This window comes from Megascapheus bottae, chromosome 8, assembly GCF_031878675.1.
Source record: "Megascapheus bottae isolate mThoBot1 chromosome 8, mThoBot2.hap1, whole genome shotgun sequence".
Lineage (NCBI taxonomy): Eukaryota > Metazoa > Chordata > Mammalia > Rodentia > Geomyidae > Megascapheus > Megascapheus bottae.
In genome coordinates, this window is record NC_143516.1 from 38,578,877 (window position 1) to 38,605,251 (window position 26,375).

The window sequence follows — 26,375 nt, forward strand, 5'->3', positions numbered from 1 at the left end:
TAAGTAAAGAAAATGCTTTATCTTGTTTGAAACTGATTAGCTATCAAATGTTGTCATGTCTGGAATCTCCCCGTGACACCCAAGAGCCCCGGTACTGCAACCTGTGACTCTGGCCAGTGAAGAACTCAGAGACAATCCGGAGCCTGTATCTCAGAGCACATATTGAAGCAGAGCAGACATCCTCGGTTACTCATGAACCTTTGACCTTAGCTAGCCTACATATTGGGAGAGTCTCACACAAAGCAAGTGCTGAAGCCTGAAGAGCTCAGCCCACGCGAGGCAGCCAAGGGATTCTACTCTGAATTCAGGCTACAGAAAGAAAGTGAGAGCCATTCTGTTTCCTGTGCTTTAATTTTATTCTATTACTAGAATTTCCTAGAGACTTTATAGACTTATTCCTTAATATCCAGGGAGGACTGTTGACAGGATTCCCGTCTATGGCCAGCCAAATTCATGGATGCTCAACTCTCATGTAAAATGAAACTCTGTTTGCATATGGCCTATGTATATCCTATCTATCATATGTTTAAAATTATCTCTAGAATTACTTCTAATCACAGATACAATGTAAATGTCATTTAGGTATCGTTTACTGTATTAGTTAGGAGAAATGAAAAGAAACATCTATACATGCTCCATTCAAAACCAGTTTTGTTTTCAAAATATTTTTAATTGAAGTTGCTTAAATCCAAGGCTACAAAACCCACCAATATGGAGGGCCAACTGTCTTTGTTTGTGGATATAGAAAACTAACAGTAGTCCTGTTTAATAGACTACAAATACAATTGTTTGGTGTTTTTTTTTGCCAGGCTGGGACTTGACCTCAGGGCCTGAGCACTGTCTTTGGACTTTCTCAAGCCTAGAGCTCCACCACCTGAGCCACAGCACACTTCCAGCTTTTTTCTATGAATGTGGTACCAAGGAATCGAACCTGGGTCTTTGTGCATGCTAGGCAAGCACTCTACCACTGGGCCAAACTCCCGACCCTACACATAGCCTTTTATTCTGATGTTATGATGTCCATAATTTGATCATATAAAATGGTTTGCAGTTAGGCAATAGTAAAACTGATCACAGGTACCTCATAGCATTTTACTTTCTCCAAAGAATTAGAATTTCTTCATTTCTTTATTAAAGGAGTTAGTTATATCTTTCTTCTGACTTACTAGAAATTGAAAAATTTTAAACTAGAAGTGAGAGCCAGGCACTAATGAATCACACCTGTAATCTTAGCCACTCAGAAGGCTGAGATCTGAAGACCGGGGTTCAAAGCCATCCTGGACAAAGAATGTCTGTGACTCTTATCTCCAGCTAGTTAACCACCAAAAAAAGCTGGAAGGAGAGCTGTGGTCAAGTGGTAGAGCACAAAAAGCTAAGTCCAAACCCCAGTAACAACACACACACACACACACACACACACACACACACACACACACACACACAACACACACAACACACAAAAAAAAACTAGAGATGACATTAAAGGTGATGTATATGACCCACTCATTCTGTTGTACAGAGTGGTAACTGATGATGCTGGAAAAGTTAACTCATTGATACTGCAGCTCAAGTGGTAGAGTGCTAGCATTGAGGAGAGTCCAAGGACAGTGCTCAGGCCCTGAGTTAATGCTCCGGGACTGGTAGAAAAAAAAAATGTTAACTCACTTGTCACGGAATGAGTTAATGCAACCAGTTAATGATACTCCAGACCAGGAAGATGGGCCAGCAGGTGACTGAGCACTGTCCAGTGCCTGTCACACAGTAGAAACTCAGAAAATCATTTTTGAATGAATGGGTGAGACAAGAAATTGCTTATCGGAAAAGTTATTACAGCGTGGAGAACAGTTCTCACACAATTTGAAAGACAGAACAGTGCTACTGAAAAGGGGGAAAGAAGCAGGAAACCCCCGGAGAAATTTGGATTGGCATAATATTGCTGCTTTCAATAGTCTTGCCCTTGTGACTCTTTTTTCACAGAAATTTTTGGAGAACCCGGAATTATATGTGCCTCCTTTAGCACCTCATCCACTGCTGTCTGATGACATGATCCCCAAAAGACTGACAGCCACCGAGCTGAAGAGTCGGTTTCCAAAGTGTGCAGAGCTCCAGGGCTACTGTCCAGTGACCTACAAGGATGGAAAACAAAGGCAAGTCCTTGCCCTCACCTAAGTGCAGAGGGAAAACCCCACTCGGAAGGAATGCTGCACACAACAAGCCTAGTGTGCTCATTACTTTGGGAAATGTTTCTTCCGTAAGCTGCCTAGGCAGGAAAATAAAACCTTGTTGACATGTTGCTTATCTGCTTCCAAATGTTAATTACACAAGGGGGTGTTGTGTTTTGTTGTTGGCCTTTCAGATTTGAAGCCCTAGTACCTGGTAACAATAAATATGCTGTAGAATATCGAGAGCGAATATACATTTGTGAGAGTGAAGAAAAACTTCAGAAATTTTTGAGGTGAGATTATGAGATCACAGATATTTATGGAGTATTCTGTATATTCCATGCACTATGCTAGGAACTTAGGGATGGGAGGAGAGTAACATATATATGTATCTATGTGTGTGTAATATACATATCCATATCCATATCCATATACATATACATATGTGAAGAAGGTCGTTGTTGTACCAAAGCCCAGAGCTTTACCACAACAGAATGTGATGGGCTTCCAGGATGGAGAAATGCTAGGAGTTCTGGGAAAGTGCAGCAGGAACACATCAGTGCATTCTCCAAATGAGGACTAGAGGGCTTAGAAGAAGGAAAGAGGGACACATTCCAAACACCACCGACTTGGCCCTGAGGATTAGGTTACTGCAAGAAACTCAGCATATCTGAATGTGATTTGAAGGGGGTGAACAAGCAGAGGTGAGACAAGGGAGTGAGCAGAGCTAGAGTGCGTGGAAGGTTAGGAATACCACCATATTGCGCGTGGACTTGACCATACAGGCAGGATAAGTACAATGCCTGGTTTTTAGGTCAGTAGTACAACTGAGTTTGCTGAGAAGTTTGCTGGTAAGAATGGATTAAGAGCAGGAATACCACTGACAAGCTACTAAAGTGATCCTCCTATCCACCAGAGAGTTTAGGGGGAGACTGAAACCCTGAGGAGGTGGAGGCAGGGGGCGGGGCGGGGGAAGGGGGAAGGTAGGGACGAAGGATCTACTGATTTCTGAGAGGCCAGGCCAGACAAGGACTGAAACACCTTCCAGAATGAAGTTGTTGGTAGGTGTTCTTGGCAAAAATAGTTAAGTACACTGGAGCAAGCTTGAAGCAGTAAACCAGACAAGAGATGAAGGAAAGAGATCCCACACATAGATGACTACAGGGCCAGGAGGAAGAGTAGCTGAGGGAAAAACTTGGATGTGAAACAGAAGTGGTAGGGACCCTACAGGCAGGGGATAATAGAAATAAGAAATGGTTAAATGTTTCCTAAAACTTCATAGATTTCAAACATTGGTAAGAGATTCAATTTTATAGCACAAGTACTCTGTGGACCAGATGACACCTGCAGAGAGAGCTTGGACCTGCCTGTGAGGCTCTGTGTTTCAAACTTAATTGTACAAAGGGGAGAGCTGTTAGTTGCTAGAAGGACTACAGCAGGAAGAAGTAAAGGTGGATTTTCTTTTTGATTAAGGGGAAATTATGGGCATGTTTAAATGTAAAGGCATGAGAGGGACCCAGGAAAGTAGAAAATGCCAATAATCTAAGAGAGAGGGAAGGAAAACATGCTATGGTAAAAATAAATAAATAAATAAAAAAGAGGGTGCAGTGCAACCCAAAGTATGGACTGTCTTCCATGGGAGGCATATCCGTGAAAAAGAAGATGGTGTGTGGCCCTGCTTGTGATGACAGCTAAGGGAGGAACTTCCGTCCCTTAAAGATATCTCTTAAAGATAGAAAGCATTACTCTGAGAGTTTGAATTTCAAGGAGAATAAAGAAAGATTTAGGGGACTGGGAATGTGGCTTAGTGGTGGAGTGCTTGCCTTGCATGCATGAGGCTCTGGGTTCAATTCCACTATAGCCCATAAATAAAATTAAACAAAGATTTAACCAGGTATAATGGAACATACTAATAATCCCATCACTTGCAGAGATTGGGGCAGGAGGATAGAAAGTTTGAAGCTAGCCTGGAGTGTACAGAGTGAGATCTTGTCTCCCCCTTTCCCACCCCCACACACAAAAAAGTTTGGTATAGTTGCTGTAAACATAAGACAATTAAACTGTGTGCTGGTAGCTCAAGCCTGTAATCCTATCTACTTAGGAGACTGAGACCTGAAGCCAGCCAGGACAGGAAAGTCTGCAAGATTCTGATCTCCAATTAACCAGTAAATGGCTAAAAAGTTGAGCAGTAGCTCAAGTAGTAAAGAGCTAGTCTTGAATGAAAAAAGGGACAGTGTTCAGGCCCCAATTCAAGCCCTAGTACATACACAAACACACACACACACACACACACACACATACACACACACACACACACACACACACACACACACACACACACACAGAGACAGACAGACAGACAACAGACAAGGACACAGAAAACAAGAGTAGATGAGCAGGGATTGGGAGAGCCAAGAATAGTGGGTGGCTCTGAACTTCTAGAAGCCTGTCTTCCTTCTCACTTGTATAATTCTCTCCAATGATAAGAAACAAGTAGTGAGCTTGTCTATGTATATTCCCATTCTTATACATGCAGAATGACTATATTTGTGAGCATCCAGCTAATGAATTTTGTATTCTTAGATCACCAATAAAGTACTGGGATCAGAAGCTTCCACAGAAACTTCCTCCATTAAAGGAACCCATATCCCTTACCAGCCTTCCTCTGCCTGGATATCTGGAACAGGTTTAGTTGCATGATTTTCTATAACACACATTATAAGAAAATTGTGGTATCTTTAAAATAGTTTTCATTTTGGTAACAGTGCAGTTCAAGGCAGAATTTTAAAGCTGTAAATTCATTCTGAACCTACTTTGTTTATAGGAAGCTATTAAAACATGTGAGAAGCTCCAACTTCCATATCTAATTCCTAAGTATCTGCACTAAAGAAAAGAGACAATAGATTGTTCCAAAATTATATATGACTTGAATGTGTAATTTGGTTCCTTCTTTAAAAAATTAGTGTCTGAAAAAAAAAATTAGTGTCTGTAAAATTTTTTCATTCCAGTCCGGGAGTTTGGCCTAGTGGTAGAGTGCTTGCCTAGCATGCACGAAGACCCAGGTTTGATTCCTCGGTACCACATACATAGAAAAAAGCCAAAAGTGGGGCTGAGGCTCAAGTGGTAGAGCTCTAGCCTTGAGAAAGTCCAAGGACAGTGCTCAGACACTAAGATCAAGCCCAGGACTGGCAAAAAAAAAATTCATAATTTGAAGTATTCAGACTGGCTTAGTTGTAGAGTGCTGCCTAGCATGCATGAGTCCCTGGGTTCAATTCCACTGTACCGCATAATAAAATTAAAGAAAGATTCAGCCAGGTATAATGGAGCATTCTAATAATCCCATCGTTTGCAGAGACTGAGATATACATATGAGATATACAGAGACTCAGATATACATATGACTTTAATTGTTCCCTACCTGCAGGGTATCGCAACTTCTCTAATTAAAGCAATGAACTCAGTAGGATGCCTGAAGCCCAAGTTCCCTTTCTTAAGTATAAGGAGATCTGCACTACTCTATATAGCATTTCACCTCAAAGGTATGCCTTTTTCATGCTCTGTTGCTCAGAACTCATTTCACATTGGTCATGGTATATGTGATAAATTGGGTTGTTAACCTGGGTTGCTGACTTGGTTGGAGTGTGTGTGTGTGTTTGTGTGTGTGTGTGTGTGTGTGTGTGTGTGTGTGTGCACGCACGTGGGCAAGCATGTGCACTCTCACCAAATACAACACAGGACAGTGATTTAATGAAAATATCAAAACCAAGTTGATAATGTGCTATTGTTTGGCAAGAATGAGGTACGAATTTAGGGCTTTGCATGTGAACCACATTTTAATTTGAGTCATTTTTTTAATAGTTTTCAGTGTTTTGCCCTGGACAAGCTTCATTATGATTCTCGTAGCTCTGCCTTCCAACTAGCTGGAGTTATACATGTGAACCAATACCCTCAGCTTATTCTTTGATATAGGTTTTCCTTAACATTTTGCCCAGACTGGCCTACTCTTCCCTATCTCTATCTCCCACTAGCTGGAATTATAGATATGAGCTGTGCCTTTCTGAGTTTCTATTTTAGAAGACTAAGGGGCCAGGAGTTTGGTCTAGTGATAGAGTGCTTGCCTAGCATGTACAAAAACCTGGGTTCAATTCCTCAGTACCATATACATTAAAAAAAGGGGGGCGGGAATTTTGCCTAGTGGTAGAGTGCTTGCCTAGCATGCACAAAGACCCGGGTTCAATTCCTTGGTACCAGATACATAGAAAAAAGCCGGAGGTGGTGCTGAGGCTCAAGTGGTAGAGCTCTAGCCTTGAGAAAGTCCAAGGATAGTGCTCAGGCCCTGAGCTCAAGCCCAGGACTGGCAAAAAAAAAAAAAAAAAAAAAAAAAGCCAGAAGTGGGACTGTAGCTCAAGTGGTAGGGCTCTAGCCTTGAGAAGATTCAAGGACAGTACTTAGACCCTGAGTTCAAGCCCCAGGACTGGCAAAAAATATAGATATAGACTAAGGGGGCTGGGAGTGTTGCCTAGTAGTAGAGTGCTTGCCTAGCATGCATGAAACCCTGAGTTTGATTCCTCAGTACCCCATACACTGAAAAACACTGGAAGTGGTACTGTGACTCAAGTGTTAGAGCAGTAGTCTTTAGAAAGCTCAAGGACAGTGCCCAGGCCCTGAGTTCAAGCCCAAGGACTGGGAAAAATATAGACTAAGGACTGGGAACATGGCAAGCCCCATTCCACAAAAATGGATGGATGGACAGACAGATGGATTGACAGATAGACGAATGGATGGATCCAGGGAATACAACAAATATAGTCAGCTTTCAATAATCTATGCTATAGAAAAAGATAAATATGGGCAATTTATGGTAAAATCTGAAAATTAGATATTTCCTCTGACATAGGTATGCAGTTCAGTCACACCACCACTGTATTTCTTTGGTTTAATAACTCACTAACCTAAAAGAAATCACTCATATAGAGATTCCCTTCTTGAATACTTGTTTGTTAAACATGTCATTTGAAATATAATCAATGTTAATAAATTCTTTAAATAAAAAAAGAAATCATTCACAGTTTGGTGAAATTTGCTACAGCCTTTAATCCTAAAAGTTCTGACTATATAAGAAGAAAGTATAAGAAGAAGATGGAGCAGTTTATGGAGAGATGTGAACTCATAACATACCTGGGTGCCAAGATGACCAGAAAATACAAGGAACCTCAGTTTCGAGCCATTGACTTTGATCATAAATTACAGACCTTTCTTGCTCTAAGAAATATAGACCCAGTTAATGGCTAGTTTGCTTATGTTACTGCAATGTGACTCTCAAGTGCTCAAAATTGAGAGAGTTAGATTTGAAAATCTGACCTTCAATCAAGTACATATTCCCTCCTGGCTCAGATTCCACAGTTACCAGACTTCAAACCGATACAAAGGTTTGCCAGCCAGGGAAGTGCAGCAAAGATAAATTTTGAAACAATATTCAAATGTACTGCTCTTTGTCTGAACTTTGATGCCTTAACAAAGCAGATGTTGCAATTAGGCTATTTTAATAACTTGCTTAAAAAATCTATTACTTAGTTTCTTCTTTAACATTTTCAGTAGAACACAGGCTCTGTTAAAGAAAATTACTGATTGTTAGAAGGCTTCCAGAAATAAGAGCAACATTGATATAAACAAAATAGAAATATTGGTTCATTTTATATGAACTGCTTGTAATGTTAAGAATAACATTTTCTCAACAAAATAAATGAATTCTGCAGTAACTAACCAGCTGTGTCCTTTCTTTTTCTAAGTATTCACTGAAGTATGCTGTCTACATTACTTTATAGTTAGAAATTATCAGGAGTTTTCAAACCACAACCCTCAGACCTCAGCTTCCTGAGTAGCTAGGGTTGCAGGTATTAGCCTGTCACAAGTGGCTAGCTGATGACTAAGAACTTTCTGGTCCCACTAGGTCCTCTACATTCTTTGCAGTTATACAATCAGTTTCTATCCACCGAATGGAAAATACCATTCTTTTTAACATACATAAGTAAATCTGGAAATATTACTACCCTTAAAACTATTACTGATATCCAGCTTCCTTTGTAAGTGGCATTTTATTCAAGATTCTGGAACTAATCTATTTATTCTACAAAGTAGAGAATCACTTGTGGATCTCTAGAGGTTTTCCTGCAATCCTGTGGCAGCACTAAACAATGGGCCAAGAAAGCTCTAGGACATGGCAGAGCTCCCCCAATTCCACTTGGGCCCTTCACAAGCCTGAAAAAATCTAGAAACAATTCATGATGAAAGGGTGTATATGTGGTTTGGGATAGTTTTAATAAAAATTAGTAAAAAAAAAAATAGCGTTGGGCTGGTAATTATACCTTCAGTTTCAAAGTAATAGATTGCAGAGATGACATCTCGGGAAGTGGAGACAAAAATTAATTATAAGCAATCATATCTGCATGAAGCATACCGTGAGAGGGGGAAAATGCTGAAATAAATATTTGGAAGTAAGTGGAAAATGAATTTGAATAAGGAGGGCACATTGTAGATCAAAATAAGCTTAACATTTAATCAGTGGGTACATGGAGCCACAAGGGATTGTAAGGAGAGGAATGACTCTAATCTTTTCTGCTAGTTTGTACTTGGAATGTCCTCACATACTCCAGTGTCTTGGGGACAACAGCACTGCAGATCAGACAATTTGGAAACCCTCAACTGTCTATTGTAAACAGATGCTGAAAGTTCCACCAATAACAGTAATACTCATTTTGGTCTCAGCAACCATTCCAGATGCTCCCTAAACTTTTTACATGGTTAATCATATTTACCCCACCACAGTCCCACCAAGCTGGCTCCATCTTACTGGTGGGAATAAACTAAATCTCTCAGAACCAAATCCAGAACTCTAGTCTGTTGTACCAGAATGTTCTCTTTGTTCCCTTGGACTAAGGCATTGGAAGGAGGCAGGTGTGCAAAATAGGAGGTAAAAAGATATCATAGAAGTAGGAAGAAGAGAAGGAGATTTTATTGGTTAAGAATTCATTTAAGACAGCTCATGGGTATTTTTACACAATGGAAATCTATGTTTCCATTGAATGACATCAACCCATTTGTAAGGAAATGGAAAGACTTGGAAAAAATCATATTAAGCGAAGTAAGCCAGTCCCAAAGGAACATAGACTCAATGGTTTCCCTCATTTGTAATATTTAGTACATACCTAGGACTCTCCTAGCAGAGGATTACAATAGCACAAAACCTAGATACATAAGGTCATATAGGATGAGGCCAAATGAAAGGATCTCCAGGATATGGAAACAAGAATTTTATCTTGAGTGGCTGTTGTTCTTAATGTACTATGTTATTTCTCTTCTCTTTTGTTGCCCTTTGGTTAATCTCATATTGTTACTGTATCTGACTTTGTTACCTGGTATATTGTATATAGTTTATTTGTTTATTTGAAATAGGAAAGGGAAGAGGGGAAACAAGATGACTGGGAGGACGTGGGAGGGGGAAATGGGGACAAAAACATGAGAAGGGGTATCAATGTGTGAGAAGTAATGCACCTTGCACCTACTATCTGGTAAATATAACTATAATCCCTCTATACAATAAAAATAAAAGACTTTCAGGGCCGGGAGTTTGGCCTAGTGGTTAAAGTGCTTGCCTAGCATGCATGAAGACCCGGGTTCGATTCCTCGGTACCACATACATAGATAAAAGCCAGAAGTGGTGCTGAGGCTCAAGTGGTAGAGCTCTAGCCTTGAGAAAGTCCAAGGACAGTGCTCAGGCCCTGAGCTCAAGCCCAGGACTGGCAAAAAAAATAAAAAAATAAAAAAAAGACTTTCACATATGTGTTGATATATTAATAAGAGGGAAGTAATTACATGCAAAGAAAATAAATACAAAAAAATGACATGAGCACCAGAAAAATACAAAAATCATGATAGATTTTTAAGAATCGTGATAAATACAAAGAATGGACACAATGCCACAAAAACGGTAAATACAAAAAATAGATAAATACAACAGACATGATAAATTCTTTTAAAAAAATTTTTAAAAGAGGAAAAATAGGGGTGGGGGAGGGGGGAAGGGAAATGGGGACCATGACATGTGAAAGGGTATCAATGTGTGGGAATTAAGGCACCATTTATCTGGCAAATATCATGTAACCCTTCTATTAATTATAATAAAAAATATATTAAAAAAATTGAATCACTCCAAAACTAATCTCCAAAGTAACAACCATCCCATTAAAAAATGGGCCAAAGACTTAAAGAGAGTCTTCTCTGAACAAGAAACAAAAATGGCCTATAGATACATGAAGAAATGCAAATCAAAACAACTCTAAGATTCCACCTCACTCCAGTTAGAATGGCCAGGATCAAGAAATCTAATAACAACAGATGCTGGAGGGGATGTGGCCAGGAGGGATCACTACTACACTGTTGGTGGGAGTGCAAACTCATTCAACCATTATGGAAAGCAGTATGGCAGTGCCTCACAAGGCTAAACATAGAACTCCCCTATAACCCAGCAATTCCACTACTTGGCATTTACCAAACCATCCAGAATCTAGGGCATACTAAATCCACTAGCACAACAATGTTCATTGCAGCACTATTCACCATAGCAAAGACATGGAACCAACCTAGATGTCCCTCAGTTGATGAGTGGATCAACAAGTTGTGGTATTTGTACACAATGGAATTCTATGCTGCTGTCAGAAAGAATGACATCACCCCATTTGTTAGGAAATGGAAAGACAGAAAAAATCCTCTTAAGTAAAGTAAGCCAGACTCAAAGGAACTTAGGCTCAATGGTTTCCCTCATTTGTCATAATCAGTAGAAACCTTGGGCTCTACTAGCAGAGATCTGCAATAGAGCAAAATCTTGATACATAAGGCCATATAGTATGAAGCTAATTGAAAAGACCTCCAGGAGATTGAAACAAAAGCCATATAATGAATGATTGTTGTCCTTAATGTACTATTTTATCTCTCATCTCCTTTGCTGTCCCTTGGGTTTCTTATATTGTTACAGTATCTCACTTTGTTATCTGATATATTGAATTTATTTGTATTTGGTTATTTGAAATTTGATAGGGAAGGGGGGAAAACCAAGACTGGGGGTGGGGGGGGAGGGTAATCGGTACCAAGATATGTGAAAGGGTATCAATGTATGTGAACTAATGCACCTTCTATCTGGCAAATATCATGTAACCCTTTTATTAATTAAATAAAGGAAAGTGGAGAGGTGGCACAAGTTGTAGAACACTAGCCTAGAGCACAAAAGCTAGGCCCTGGCACTGGGGCATGCCCAGTGAGACTTCCTTGGCTCACCATGCATGCATTCGAGACCCTATGACCTAAGTTCGCATCTGGGAAGGGGACAAAAGTGATTTAGGAGGAGTTCCCTAACATGAACTAACATTCCCCCAAAGCCCCACGCGCACCCATCCCAGCCTCCCCGCAAAGGACACACCTACCTGGGCTCGCCCCGCCCACCCGTGCCTCCAAGGCCCCGCCCCTAGCGGGGGAAGGGAACGCCCTCTCGTGGCACGTGGTCCCGCGTCGGCGCAGGAGGCTAGGTGAGGCGCGCTTCCGGCTTGGTTTTTTCCTGTGGTGGCACTGGGGGCGGAAGTTGCAGGATCTTCTGGGGCTGCGGGGCGGGGGCTCAGGGCGTGGGGGCGTCGCTAGCCGGCCGTGGGGGCTGGCCGCGACCCAGCCCCACCGGGAGCCCTGAGAGGTAGGTCTGCGCGTGCCTGCCGCCCGTGGGCTCGGGACCCGCGGCCGCCCCTGCCCGCGGTCCTGTGCAGGGCTCCGGGGCCCGGAGGAAGGAGCTCTGGCGCTCCGCCCCTGCGCGGTTGTCCCGGGCCAGGAGATTACAGCTCCCCGGGCTCCACGGACGCGGTCGGGAGCCAGGCCGGGCCCGCAGACGCTGCCTTTCAGCAAGGCCCCAGGCTGCCTCCGCACGTATTCTTCATTTTCCTGTGTGTACCTACGGGTGAAATTGCCAATAATACCCAAGTTCAAGGGCAGTGTTGTCCCCGCTCCGGAATTCATGAAAGTTAGTGCGGGAAAGACCTCATAACATGGTTAATACTATTCCTTAATTTCCCGAGAAGGAAACAGACCTCGGTGAGAGGTCTGTTACACGGATATGGGAAATTCACCCAACTTGGTCATCTTAGGTATGAGAAGCCAAGGCCAGGTTTCTAAATCCACTACAAAGTGGTAAGGGTAAAATTAGGTTAGCTAAGTGAAATGAGTTATGAGATTTGGGTGGCTGGGATTAGCTTTGTTAGCCAATACTTCCTCCTTATTAAGCATTGTTTTCTTTCTTATTTCAGGTGTAAGCCTCCTTGGCTCCTGAAGAAAAATGGCAGAAATATCACCAGAGCCTTCTGGGCAGCTTGTTGTACACTCAGACACTCACAGTGACACTGTCCTGGCCAGTTTTGAAGATCAGAGGAAAAAAGGCTTTCTTTGTGACATTACTTTAATCGTGGAGAATGTGCATTTCCGGGCCCATAAAGCCTTACTTGCCGCCAGTAGTGAATATTTCTCAATGATGTTTGCAGAAGAGGGAGAGATTGGTCAGTCCATTTATATGCTGGAAGGCATGGTTGCAGACACCTTTAGTCTCCTGCTGGAATTTATCTATACAGGTTATCTCCATGCAAGTGAAAAAAGTACAGAACAAATCTTGGCTACTGCTCAGTTCTTAAAAGTCTATGACTTGGTAAAGGCTTACACAGACTTCCAGAATAATCATAGCTCCCAGAAGCCACCAACTTTGAACAGTCCTGGTACTCCAGTAGTTGTTATTTCTAATAAGAAAAATGATCCCCCCAAGCGGAAACGGGGAAGACCACGAAAGGTCAATAGTTCGCAGGAAGGGAAATCAGAAATGCCCATAGAAGAAGAAATGCAGCTAAGAGTGAACAATTCGGTCCAAAATAGACAAAACTTTGTGGCTAAAGAAGGAGACAGTGTTGTACTGAATGAGCAGGTTGCAGCAAAAGAAAAGGAAGAATCTGAACCTATTTGTGAGCCAGGAAAAGTGGAGGAGGTGCCAGCTGAGAAAGATGAGAATTGTGACCCCAAGACCCAGGATGGGCAGGACAATCAGAGTCGGTACAGTAAGCGGAGGACTCAGAGATCTGTCAAACTTAAAGATTATAAACTTGTTGGGGATGAAGATGACCAGGGTTCAGCCAAGAGGATGTGTGCAAGGAGAAAGCGCCCCGGTGGTCCTGAAGCCCGATGTAAAGATTGTGGTAAAGTTTTTAAATACAATCACTTTTTAGCCATCCACCAAAGGAGCCATACGGGTAATTATCCTTTTGAAACTTAGTGCAATATGTTTGGGGATTTGAAGTAGAGTAATTGCTTTTAATTGCCAGGCAACTTCTGTATGATGGACATTGTAATGGAGCATCTGTACATGTTATTGCATTGAATTTTCACAGGAATCCTGCAGGGTAGGTAATATTATTACCACCTTTGTATAGATGAAAAGAGCTTAAATTCCCCTAGTTCCTGATTGCTGAGATTTAAATCCAATTAACCTGATTCTAGAACCCATCTTATTTAGAATTGTTGGTTCAAGGCTTAACCTTATCCAGTTAGTAAGCTCTAGCCCAACTTACTCTGCTTTCTAGTCCATGAATATTCTTTATCTTGACCATATTGTTTTGCCTGACTCTGTGTGGATAGCTTCATAACTCAGTCCTCTAGCAGTACATAGTCATCATTTTGGTTTAGATGGCTGATATACCTTTTTGTGATGATGGAAATATTTTCTGCTGTGTCCTAAGTAGCCACTACCACAAAGGAATTTGAGCACTTGACTTCTGGCTGGTGTGACTAAGTTGAATTTTTATTTTATTTTTTTAATTTGAAAAGTAACCAAGTGTGGCTGATGGTTTCCATGTTGGACAATTCACTGCTGGCCAAATATTCTCTGTATACTGTGTTTCTTGGCAAACACCTTAGAATCACCTGTAGAGTATCTAAAATTATTCCAAGCTTTTGGATTTGTCTGGAATGTTGATTTATTTTTTTAATTTTGTTATTATTATAAAGGGGCTCAATTACCTAGATCACATAAAGAGTAGATTTCTTTCTGAACAATGTCACCACTTCCCTCAGTATTATCCAGTTGATTTTTTTGTTCTTGGTGGTAGTGGTGGTGATTGTGGGACTTGAACTCGGGGCCTAGGTGCTGTCCCTGAGCCTCTTTGTGCTCAAGGCTAGCAATCTGCCACATGAGCCACAGCACCACTTCTGGTTTTTGAGTGGTTAATTGAAGGTAAGAGTCTCGGGGAGACTTTTCTGCCCAGGGTGGCTTCAAACCACAAGCCTTAGATCTCAGTCTTCTGAGTAGCTGGGATTACAAGCATGAACCTCTCATACAGTGCAAACTAGAATTCTAGTGCCCACTGGTAATCCTACCGCTCAGGAGCTAAGGCAGCATTGTGAGTTTGAAGCCACCTTGGGATATGTATATAGAGAAAACAAACAAAACCTAGAACCTGGTACTTTGAAAAAGATAAGTCTCAAGGACTATTTTTTGAACTGTTTTGTTATTTTTATAGTAGATTTGGTTTTGTACTATATTTTGCGCTATATTTTTTTCAAAGGCATGTACATGAAGAGTTTAATTGCTCTTTAGGAGAAAAATAGCACATAGAATCTTCTGATTTTGCAACCCCAGGATTCTGAAATTTTGCATTCACATGGGTCTGTTTTCATTCATTTGATACATACCAGAAAAGCCATACAGGTTGGATCCTGTGTTCAGTACAAAACAATATTTCTAGAATTATTTCGTTAGGGATCTCCTCCCCTTTTATTTTCTGTCCTCCCCTTCCAGCTCCTGCTGTTTGGCTATTGAACCCCCTGGACCCAACTTCTAACTTTCTCATCTTTTTACTCATTTTTCCATCACTGTGTGCTGTACTTTCTGGGAACTGTCTCGCTTTTTACTTCTAGGAACTCATTTTGTGCTCTATAAGTTTTTGGAAAGGTTGGGGTTGAGACAGTCTCAGTATGTTGCTGTGGCTGGCTCAGACTCACTGCAGAACCTAGGCTGCCCTTGAACTTCTTATGTAGCTCTCTCTCAGTCTGCAAGTGCTAGCAATACAGTCCAACAGTATTCTCTAAAATTTTCTAGAATTTGAATCCTTTTACTTCATAAGGTATATTCTGTGACAGTAGTATTGATAAAGTTTATTACTTTTTAACCTTTTCTTCAACTTGCAGTCTATTTTCTATATGTTCTTTTTCTTGTTTATTATTCCTTTTTTTTTTTTTTGCCAGTCCTGGGACTTGAACTCAGGGCCTGAGCACCATCCTTGGGTTTCTTAAAGCCAGCATTCTACCACTTGAGCTACAGCACCACTTCCAACTTTTTTCAGTATATGCGGTACTGAGGAATCGAACCCAGAGTGTCATGCATGCTAGGCAAGCACTCTACCACTAGGCCAAACTTCCAGCCCCTCTTTTTCTTGTTTATCTTGACATATTTCTACAACGAAAAGTGTTCCTTGAATATTGGTTGATTTGTTTCTTTGTCTTCTGGTACTGGGGCTTGAACTCATGACCTCTTGTTCTCACCAAGGTTGTTGAGTTATAGTTGATGTTCTACCACTTGAACCATATCACCAGTTCTAATTTTTTTTCATTTTCTTTCCTTCTTCCTTCCTTCCTTCCTTCCTTCCTTCCTTTCTTTCTTTTGTGCCAGTCCTGGGTTTGAACTCAGGACCTGAGCACTGGCCTTGAGCTTTCTCAAGGCTAGAACCCTACCACTTGAGCCACAGCACTATTTGTGGCCTTTTCGATGCATGTGGTGCCAAGGATTTGAACCCAGGTTTTCATGCATGTTGAGCAAGCACTCTACCACTAGGCCAAACTCCTGGCCCAAGTTCCAATTTTTTAACAGTCTTGAGGCTCTTCCTGGGCTGGCTTTGAACCATGATTTTCAGATTTCAACCTCCTGAGAGCTAGGACTATAGGAGTGAGCCACCAGTGCCCAGTGAATGCTGATTCTTAAAAATAATATTAAGCTGGGTGCTGGTGGCTCGTGTCTATAATCTTAACTACTCAGGAGGCTGAGATCTGAAGATTGCAGTTCAAAGTCAGCCTTGGCACAAAAGTCCATGAGACTCTTATCTCCAGTTAACCTCCAGAAAACCCAAATTGACTAGCTCAACTGGTAGAACGTTAGTCTTGAACTGAAGAACTCAGGGATAGTGCCCAGGCCCAGAGTTCAAGCTCCATGACCAACAAAAAAGAAAACAATCGTATATAATCATATATGAGCAGGTTACTAAAAACTACACATTGCCCTTATTTGTGTTGGTATCTGCCTCTACTACTATAATGCTGGGACTTTTTTTTTTACAAGTGTGTTTATCATATAATATATAAATAAGTTAAAGCTACTGGCAGCAATTCTGAAGAGAACCTATAAAACACTGGCCTTGTTGGAGGTGTTGTGGCTGGACCCCTGGACATCTATTGGCTCTTTCCTGTCACCTTCAGGGAATGTGGGTTTCTATTCTACCTGGAGGTACTAGGCTTGCCTGCCAATTTCTGAATGGAAGATGAGTCTCACCTCACTGGGAGAGCTTGTAACCCTGGAGTGGCCCCACTCCACTGTGCCTGCCAACCTCTAACCCAGAAATCTTTTTTTTTTTTTTAAACCTTCCTCTGAGAACAATTTCCATCTTCTCTTGGGAGAGAAGCATCTCCTGTCTATGAAATGGTTTGGGGAAGTGGGGATATGGCTCAAGAGATAGGGAGATAACCTTGAGCTGAAGAGCTCAGGGACAGCACCCAGGCCCAGAGTTCAAGCCACATGACCAACAAAAAAAAAAAAGAAAGAAATAGTTTGGGTCTGTCTGCTTACCTTTTGGAAATGTACTCTCCTTCCCCTTCCCTCACCCTGTTTTCAGAGATTGCCACCAATTCTTGAACTTTGTAGACTCAGTCTTAAAAATCAGATTGTAGGGGCCGGGAGTGTGGCCTAGTGGTAGAGGGCTTGCCTAGCGTGCTGAGGCTCAAGTGGAAGAGCTCTAGCCTTGAGAAAGCCCAAGTGCTTAGGCCCTGAGCTCAAGCCCAGGAATGGCAAAAAAAAAAAATCAGATTATAGCTCATTTCTCCTCACTGCTTTCTTTGGATTTGTGTGTACCATCTTCCAGACTTCCATTGCTGACATGATCTGTCCTATTCTTTGGACTTTGCATGTGTGTTTTTTAGGAGAAGCATATATAAAAATATTATGATATTTGCTAATTTTAGTATTGTGTTTGCTGATTGGGTGGAAATAGATGTACAGATTCTTTCTTACACTATGCTCCTGGGGTTCTGATTCCAGGAGAGCGACCCTTCAAATGTAACGAGTGTGGAAAAGGCTTTGCTCAGAAGCACTCGTTGCAGGTCCACACCAGGATGCACACAGGCGAGCGGCCATACACCTGCACTGTGTGCAACAAGGCTCTGACCACCAAGCATTCCCTATTGGAGCACATGAGCCTGCACTCAGGTAGGGCTGTACAAGAGGGCTACCTGCCACTAGAAGTGTCTAAATGGTATTTTCTCAGCTTGATATCATTTCCATGTGGTGTCATTGAAAGAGTACAGTCAGTGTGGTTCTGAGGACTGCACAGCACTGAGCCTTAAACAAGAAAGCTGCTACTAACTAGCTGCTGGGAGTTCAGTGTGCATGTTTTGCTTACTGAGAAGAGCTTAGAATTGTCTTACTATAAATTCCTCTTGGGGGCACGTGACTGCTCCTGTTCTACCCAGTCTCTGCCACTCTGTGTTGCTGGTCTCTCCTTTGTCTATTTGTGTTTCTGTAGTGGATTCTCAGGATTTGAATTGTGTCAACAAGTCACGTATACCATTTGTAGACATTCTGGGACCATTGTGTTATTTATTAGCATTCTAGTTCTCTACTGTTTTGGGTATGATTTAAATGTTTCATTTTTTATTTGGCAGGACAGAAGTCTTTTACCTGTGATCAGTGTGGAAAATATTTCAGCCAGAAAAGACAATTGAAGAGCCATTACCGAGTTCATACAGGTAGAATAACAATAAAGGGAGAGAAACTTTGGCTTATTGAGGAAGAAATGTAAATAAATTGTTTCTAAAAACATTAGGTTCACGTTGTAGAAGATAAATATTTAGGGAAAAGAGTCTTAAAAGGCAGTCAAAATAGAAGTTGTCACTGTTACTCTATAACTAGCATGTGATTTAAATTTAACCTTTGTGCCATAGTTTCAGTACCCCACAGACTGGTATCTTTCAAAAGTGCCACGTACCTGAGAGTCAGTTGATTTACTGCTAAAGGTGCCCAGACAGTGCCCAATACGGTTTACATATTTGTTACCCATCATTGTTTTCTCCTTCCAACTAAGAAGAAATGGAGTGGGAGGGAGGTGGGAGCATTATTGTAGAGCAGCTGGCCAGTCATACCATGCTTAAGAAGCATACACATCCCATTTTTGAGGATTAGGAGGGCCCCATCTCTCAGGAAAACTAGAGAAGAAATGTTAACTGTTACTAAATTAATTTGTTTAATGTGTTGTTGTTAAAGTACCATATTTAAAGTGATTATTTTTCAGGGAAGTGCTTTAACACAAATCACTGAAGAAATGCAGGGGGAGCATATATACACTGACACTTTTTTTATTATTGCGACAAGGCCACTCATTACCGGAATGCAACCACTGCCATCGCAAATTCATGGATGTGTCTCAGCTAAAGAAACATCTACGAACACACACAGGTAACACATCACATTATTATTCTCCTTATTCCACTTGATATTTTCAGCAGAGTGAAGAATAAAGTTCCAAAGTCTCTTTCTCAACCTGTTTTATGGAATGTTTGTTAGAAAGTTAAGTTCTGTAAGTGCAGATTTGAAAAGCCAAGGCAAAATACTGTCAGCATGATTCTGTGCGTACCTCACATCTCTTTGAAGGTTGACAAAACAGATCACTTAATGAAAACTATTGATAAGTGAAGATTTTTCTCTTTCCACAGACTAGTTTGAGCCACAGTCTTAATTTTGTTTCATTATTTCACCATTAAAGGTAATCAAGAGAAGCTGAGGAAGCAGATACAAATGTAGCATAGACATTTAGAATACCCTGTTCTTTTCCCTGTGCCCAGAACTTAAATGTTCACCATCAATGAATACTTCCAGGAAATCTAGCTGCAAGAGTAAACAGGAGTCAAGAATGATTAGGACATGGCAGTTTTTCACTTAAGATCAGAAAAATAAAACTATAACTTACACGTACCTTTTGTTAAAAACAAGCTATTAGATTTTTTTTTTTTTTTTTTTTTTTTTTTTTGCCAGTTCTGGGGCTTCTCAGGACCTGGGCACTGTCCTCGGACATTCTCAAGGTTAGCACTCTACCACTTAAGCCATAGCACTACTTTGGGCTTTTTCTGTGTATGTGATACCAAGGAATGTAACCCAGATCTTCATGCATGCTACGCAAGCACTTACTACTAGGCCATACTCCTGGCTCCTGTTAGATTTTTTACCAAAAGCTTTTTGTTTTAGTTATTCTGTTGTCTGCCTAAATTGTATATCAAAGTACTTTATGGTGCTTTGGACTTATTTTTTTTTTAGTGTATGTTGAACAACTTGAGTCCAAAATCCTAAATGTCCCAAAGTACCAAACTTTGAGTATTATTAAGAGTCCCAGTGGGCTGGGAGTTTGGCCTAGCGGTAGAGTGCATGCCTAGCATGCATGAAGACCAGGGTTCGATTCTTAGGTACCAGATATATAGAAAAAGAAAAAGTCTGGAAGTGGTGCTGAGGCTCAAGTGGTAGAGCTCTGGCTTTGAAAAAGTCAAAGGACAGTGCTCACACCTTGAACTCAAGCCCAGACTGGCAAAAAAAAAGAGTCCACAGTAGAAAATTTCACACTGGAATTTCATGTGGTAGATCATATTTCAAGTGCAAATGCACCAGAAATTCTGTATGAAATTACTTTCTGGCTATGTGTCTGGGGTTTGTTTATGTGAATAAAATGTGTGAATTTTTTTCTGCATGAACATGGATCATATCCCTTAGCTCAATGCATGCACAAATAATCTAAATCTGAAAAAAATTCTTAGTGACACTTTTGGTTCCAAATATTTCTAACAATGAACCCTCAGGCTATACTAGTTTTTCTTACAGTAGGAATTTATTTCATTGAACAAGGTGGTCTATGGTCTTTGTATGGGTATTATCATTAATAGGTTTTTGAAATTTAATTTATCCATTTTTATTTTTTTTCTTTCAAATATCATTGCTCAATTTCTAGAACATACTAATTCTGTGGATCAACAGGCAAGATCAGAGGAAAAGAGCTATATTAGTTAGAGCTTATTGAGAGGGTATAAGGCAAAGACTCCAGAAAGAATATAGTGCTGGCTTCCATTTCTCATTCCATATTTGCTCTGTTCTATCCTGCCTCTGTGTCTTTACCTTTAATTAATTGCTGCTGTCTCTTCTTCTTATGACAAACTTCTTTCTGGTTCTACTACCATTTTTTGTCCTTTCTTTTCATCTGTATTACCTCCTAATCGAATCATCAGCACCTTATATTTGGCCTGCTCCAGCAATTTCTGCCTTTATCCCACCCTCTCTGTCATTGACAAGCTTATTTTATTGTACTATAAACATGTGTCATTCTGCTAAAACAAACAGAAAAAAAAAAAAAAAGCGCAACACCCTAGAGGCTCCATGAGTCTTCTGCATGGAATTTACAGGTCTTTCTGGCTTGGCTTATCTGTGAGCTCCCCTCACAGTGAATTATTATTCATCCTAGTCTGTACCCTGTGTCTATTCACAATGTTTGAGTGTTGCTTCTTTTATGAGTGCTCTGTACTGATTTTTCCTCTGCATATTTCTGCTATTCTGTCTGCACTCAACAGAGTTAACATCACTCAGTTCAATGTAGCCTAACAGCCCTGTGTTTTCTTTCTAAATAGACTGTAACCTCTTGAGGCAGTCATCATCTCTTTTGTTTCTCAGCTCTGGACTTAGTTAATCGAATATCAGTGTTTCTGAACTGAATGAATTTAGAGGAATGGGTCACATAATTGAAGGCAGTGGAGAACTGATGCACATGTCCCCATTTAGGTGTTGGAAACTAAACAGCAGATGCAACAACTTGTTAAGACTCTCCTGAAATGAGAAATGCCATTAGCATGAAAGTGGATTTCTGACCCCCCCAAAATGGGTTTAACCCCTTTCCCTTCTCTCTCATCAGTTCCTTTCTACCTTTTACCAGGAGATGACACAGCAAGAAAATCCTCTCTAAATGCAGATGCCTTACCTCGAACTTCTCATCTTCCAGACTGCCGGAAATTTAAAAATATAAATGATCTACTCTCTGGTATTCTGTTATACCAATACAGATTAGACTGAAATACCCATATTCACCTTGGCTGGGAAAGATTTTTCCTACTACCTCTCTCAAAGAGCTTTAGCAGCAGGGTATTGTTCCTGGACAAGATTCCCATTATTTTAACAGTTGTTTTTAAACAGAACATTTACCAACTTTTCTAAACATAAGCCAGTTGAATTGAATGATAAAGTTAATATTGTTATGTGTCTTTCCAACACAAAACTCTCCAATATATATAGAATCTGACCATTTCTTACTACATCACTTCTTATAACAAGCAAACGCAGAATGCTCAGTCTTTGAATTGGGAATCTTGGTTTTTCCATAATCTTTTCACCATTTCATATATTGTATGTTGTATGTGTTACCTACTGTTCCTTTCTTATGTACAATGACTGCTAGGTTTATCTCCGCCTAGTATCAGGGCCTAGAATCTGGCCTGGTTTCTGAGTTTCAGAAATCCTTGTTAAAAGGATGAGTTTCTCAGCAGTAGACAAGGCTCTCAAGAAACAATGTGACTGCTTCTTAACAAGTGTTGATTCCATAGTAAATCAGCTAAAATCAGAGTAGTCCCCAACCCAGATTTAGAAAGCAAACAGCCAGCTCTTAACCTTTGGGGTAAAGACTATGAACCTTAGAAGTTCAAGTACTTTGTACTTGTCCCTTACTCTTGCCTAAGCAGAATTTTACAGCTTCCTCCCCTCTTGCTCTTGCTCTCTTGCTCTCTCCTCACTCTCCCCCTCTCCCTCTCTCTCTCCCCCTCACCTTCTCTTTCTCTCTCTCTCCCTCTCCCTCTCTCTCTGTCCCTCCTTTCCTCTCTTCTTCCTTCCCTTCCTCCTTACCTTTCTCTCCCTCTTTCTCACCCCCCTCTCTCCTCCCTCCTTCTCTCTCTCCCCCTTCCTTCTCTCTCTCCCCTCTCTCCTCCTCTTTCTCCTCCCTCCCTTCCTCTCTCCCTCAAGGTTTTTAAATTCAGACTTCCCTCACCATTAGAATCATTTAATTAGAATCACTTAATTTTGTTTCTCAATAAACAAACACAAACAGGCTGACATATGTTGTACTGTACCAATTTAACACTGAATCAGCACTTGTTAATGTTAATGAGCCAGTCTGAGTAATCAGTTTGTTTCTTGTGAGCCTTAATTTGATTCTGAGAATTTCATTCTTTTTTTTTTTTTTTTTTTTTTTTGGTTAGTCATGAGGCTTGAACTCTGTGCCTGGGTGCTGTCCCTGAGCTCTTCACCTCAAGGCTACTGCTCTACCACTTGAGCCACAGTGCAACTTCTAGTTTTCTGGGGGTTAATCGGAAATAAGAGTCTCATGGACTTTCATGCCCCGGCTGTCTTTGAACCAAGATCCTCAGATCTCAGCCCCCTGAGTAAACTAGGATTGCAGACGTGCAGTGGCCTGGCTAGAAATTCATTAAGCAAGGATTTCTGAAGCTCTACTAGACTAGAGATTCTAGGCACTGAGGAGTAGATAAACCCAGAAGTTACTGTACATAAGAAAGGCGTAGTAGGTAATAAATTCAGCATATAGTCTATGAGATGGTGCTAGCATTGTGGAAAAGCTGAGTGTGAGGAGAGGACTCATGAATGCTAGGGCTGGGGGTGAGAAACCAACCTTGCTGCTCCCTCACTGCCAATGAGCACAGCCTGGAAGGAGTGAAGCTGTCCTGAGATGAACTCAGGATATTTATCTTGCAGCCAGGAGTGGGAATGGTGAGACAATACAGCCCTGTACCCTTTATAGTTTAAGGGGTTTGTCTTGGAATGGCGATGCTCAGAATTTTTGCAGTAAAGAGATATATAACTATGTCAGCCACTCTGGCTGCTCAAGTGACTATGAATGTCAGAAAGCAAGTGGCCTTTTAGAAGACAACAGGTAGGAAGATGGAGATGAGAAATGGTCACATTTTCAGTGTATGTGGAAGGTGTGTGAATAATGCATAAGTCACCCTTGTGTACACAAGCTCTTTTTTTGTTGTTGTTGTTTGTGGGACTTGAACTCTGAGCCTGGATGCTGTCCCTGAGCTCTTCAGCCCAAGGCTACTGCCATACCCCTTGAGCCACAGCACCACTTCTGGTTTTCTAGTGGTTAATTGGAGATAAAAGTCTCACACGTTTTAGTTACTGGGCTAGCTTTGAACCTCCATCCTCAGATCTCAGCCTCCTGAGTAGCTAGGATTATAGGTGTGAGCACCAAGCCCGGCTGTCACACAAGCTCTTTTGAAAGTCAAATGGGACATCTAACTAGGCTTTTTAAGTCAAGTGTGTGTAGAAGTCACTGTAATACTCGGGTAGAAAATACAAGAGTAAATACAGTAAAGTCTTTTTGTTTCTTTTGGGTAAATACTTCCTCCTTATTTCAGTGGCAAGAGACCGACCACTCTGCTTCCTGTGTCCTGGTGCACAAGCTGCTTGCTTGCTTGTGGTGCAGGGGTTCTCACTGATAAAGGGTTTGCCTTCAATTTCCTTGTTGTGAAACAGTACAGTAGTTTAGATGTTTGTTTGGGGGAGGGAGGTTGTTTTGATTTTTGTCTTTTCTTAAATATTGAATGTCTATTTCTCAAGGTTTCCTCTTTTATTTTTTTCAGGTGAGAAGCCATTTACCTGTGAAATCTGTGGCAAATCTTTTACAGCAAAAAGTTCTCTTCAGACTCACATCAGAATTCATCGGTAAAGTTTTACAAATGCTTTCCTCACATGGAGACCTCATTCCGCTCTCATGTTCCATGGGGGTGACTTAGGTTACTCATGGAAAATCTTCTCCCCAAATTTTGACTCTGGAAAAATATTCTCTATAGTTCATGATTTTATCTTCTCAATAATGAAATTTCTCACTAGGCAAAATCAGTAACCTGTAAAAATTTTGCATTGTTGAATTTGGTACTGAATTTTGCTTTGGGTTGAGAACGAGTCTAAACCCTCAATTTAAAAAAAACATTAAATTTAATATTTTCTGGAGCTGGGTGTGGTTGGGCATAGCTGTAATGTTGGCATTCACAAGGCTAAAGCAGGCAGAACACGAGTTTGAAGCTGGCCATGGCTTCGTAGCAATGCAGCATATCAATAAACGAAGCAAATTAATAATGTTAATATTTTCTGAAAAAAAAAGGCTTCCCACAAATCCCAAATTGGACATAGATATAATAGCTTCACAAATAATTAGGAACTGATTAAGTTTTTTATATTAAAGACTATCTGAACCAAAACAAGAGAGAACTATTCGTGTAGTGTGTGTAAATATTTGCTTTCTTACCTAAAGTGTATACTATAGAATCATGAAATATCATCACATGTGGCCCAACACTGCCCATGCCTTTTTCAGTTTGGTAATTTTTTTAACCCTTTTTAAAAATGGTTAACAGAGAGAACTACATGGAGGTGTGACGTGCTCCAAGTCCTTCAATTACTAGGAAAACGCATGACTTATAGTCAGCTCGGTTTTCTTTATTCTTTGCTCAATAAACAGAAAGTAATAAATAGTTTTTGAAATTATGTGACTGTTTTCTTGTAGAGGAGAAAAGCCATACTCCTGCAGCATCTGTGGCAAGTCATTCTCCGACTCCAGTGCCAAGAGGAGACACTGCATCCTCCACACAGGCAAGAAGCCTTTCTCCTGCCCAGAGTGTAGCTTACAGTTTGCTCGCCTAGACAACTTGAAGGCTCACTTGAAAATCCACAGCAAAGAGAAACAGGCATCAGATGCCAGCAATGTTTCTGGCAGTGGTAATGCTGAAGAGGTCAGGAATCTTATTCAGCTGCAGCCATACCAGCTCTCTGCCTCAGGGGAACAAGAAATTCAGCTTCTCGTGACTGATTCTGTACATAACATCAACTTCATGCCTGGTCCTAGCCAGGGAATCAGCATCGTGGCTGCTGAGAGTTCCCAGAACATGACAGCAGACCAGACTGCTAATCTCACCCTACTCACACAGCAGCCAGAGCAACTGCAGAGTTTAATTCTTTCAGCTCAGCAGGAGCAAACAGAGCACATGCAGAGCCTTGGTATGATTGAAAGCCAGATGGAGCCCTCACAGACAGAACCAGTGCATGTGATTACACTGTCTAAAGAAACCTTGGAGCATCTTCATGCCCACCAAGAGCAAACAGAGGAGCTCCGCCTAGCAGCAAGTGCTACAGATCCAGCTCAACACCTTCAGCTGACACAGGAGCCCGACCCTCTCCCTGCTCACCATGTGATCCAGCCCACACCGCTTGGCCAGGAGCAGAGCTGACCTGGGAACATGTCTGATGGCTGCGCTGGGCCCTTCCAAGCCAGCTTTAAGTCAGGCTCTGATGCTTACAAAGATGTAATAGAGATATTTATAATATGATTCTTGTGGGCAGTGAAGTGTGTATGTGTGTGTGTTCATGCACATGCACCACACACACATGTACAAATCTGGTGCATATGTTTAGAGAGAGAGAGAGAAACATGTCTTTCCTGTAGGTTTGGATTTAGCATTTCAATACAATGAATGGTTTTCATTTTCATCTTCTGTTTTTTTTTTCTTCTGTATTTCTTAAGACTGGGGTAAATTTTCTTTGAGAATATTGATTTGGGCTTTTAAGTATTGAATATTCACAGCCATAAGTTATAGTCTGTTGACCTTTTCAGGTATGTTTTTAGAACAAAAGAAGACATCTAGATTGAACTAGATAAATACCATGATTGGTTCCACTATTTTCTTCAGCAACCCACTTGCCCATCCAAGACAAGTTCAAGCTAACTATAACAGACAGCATTTAGATTTGTCCTTTTAAAATGTCCATTCCCCTAAAATACCTTTTGACCC

The 26,375-nt window shown here is 41.0% G+C and overlaps 2 protein-coding genes across 8 annotated transcripts in view; both read left to right on the plus strand.

Annotated features, from left to right (window-relative positions):
- Ak9 (adenylate kinase 9) overlaps nucleotides 1-7,916 on the plus strand; it is a 93,922-nt gene extending 86,006 nt beyond the window's left edge. For 5 of the 6 annotated variants that reach the window (XM_090338298.1, XM_090338299.1, XM_090338300.1 and 2 more), the window contains 5 exons: nucleotides 1,978-2,147; nucleotides 2,357-2,455; nucleotides 4,746-4,848; nucleotides 5,587-5,701; nucleotides 7,252-7,916. In XM_090338298.1, coding sequence (XP_090194424.1) covers nucleotides 1,978-2,147; nucleotides 2,357-2,455; nucleotides 4,746-4,848; nucleotides 5,587-5,701; nucleotides 7,252-7,454 — 690 coding nt within the window. In that variant the 3' untranslated portion in view covers nucleotides 7,455-7,916. Of the gene's footprint in view, nucleotides 1-1,977; nucleotides 2,148-2,356; nucleotides 2,456-4,745; nucleotides 4,849-5,586; nucleotides 5,702-7,231 lie in introns of all 6 variants that reach the window. The other variant, XM_090338304.1, reaches the window with a different exon arrangement.
- Nucleotides 7,917-11,830: 3,914 nt separating this feature from the next.
- Nucleotides 11,831-26,073, plus strand: Zbtb24 (zinc finger and BTB domain containing 24). 2 transcript variants are annotated; one of them, XM_090338305.1, is made up of 7 exons: nucleotides 11,831-11,898; nucleotides 12,503-13,486; nucleotides 17,536-17,703; nucleotides 18,159-18,242; nucleotides 18,865-18,948; nucleotides 24,171-24,252; nucleotides 25,094-26,073. In XM_090338305.1, exons 2-7 carry the CDS (start codon nucleotides 12,532-12,534, stop codon nucleotides 25,812-25,814), a joined length of 2,094 nt encoding a protein of 697 aa, XP_090194431.1. In that variant the 5' UTR covers nucleotides 11,831-11,898; nucleotides 12,503-12,531; the 3' UTR covers nucleotides 25,815-26,073. The 2 variants fall into 2 exon arrangements, with proteins under 2 accessions (XP_090194431.1, XP_090194432.1); XM_090338306.1 differs by lacking the exon at nucleotides 11,831-11,898 and adding an exon at nucleotides 12,186-12,219.
- Nucleotides 26,074-26,375: the final 302 nt, after the last annotated feature.

Bases quoted from the DNA above. Each gene is read 5' to 3' on its own strand.
- Zbtb24 (XM_090338305.1), top strand. From the start codon at position 12,532: ATGGCAGAAATATCACCAGAGCCTTCTGGGCAGCTTGTTGTACACTCA. The intron at 18,243-18,864 runs GTAGAATAACAA...TATTGCGACAAG, and splicing joins CCATTACCGAGTTCATACAG to GCCACTCATTACCGGAATGC. The intron at 18,949-24,170 runs GTAACACATCAC...TATTTTTTTCAG, and splicing joins ACATCTACGAACACACACAG to GTGAGAAGCCATTTACCTGT.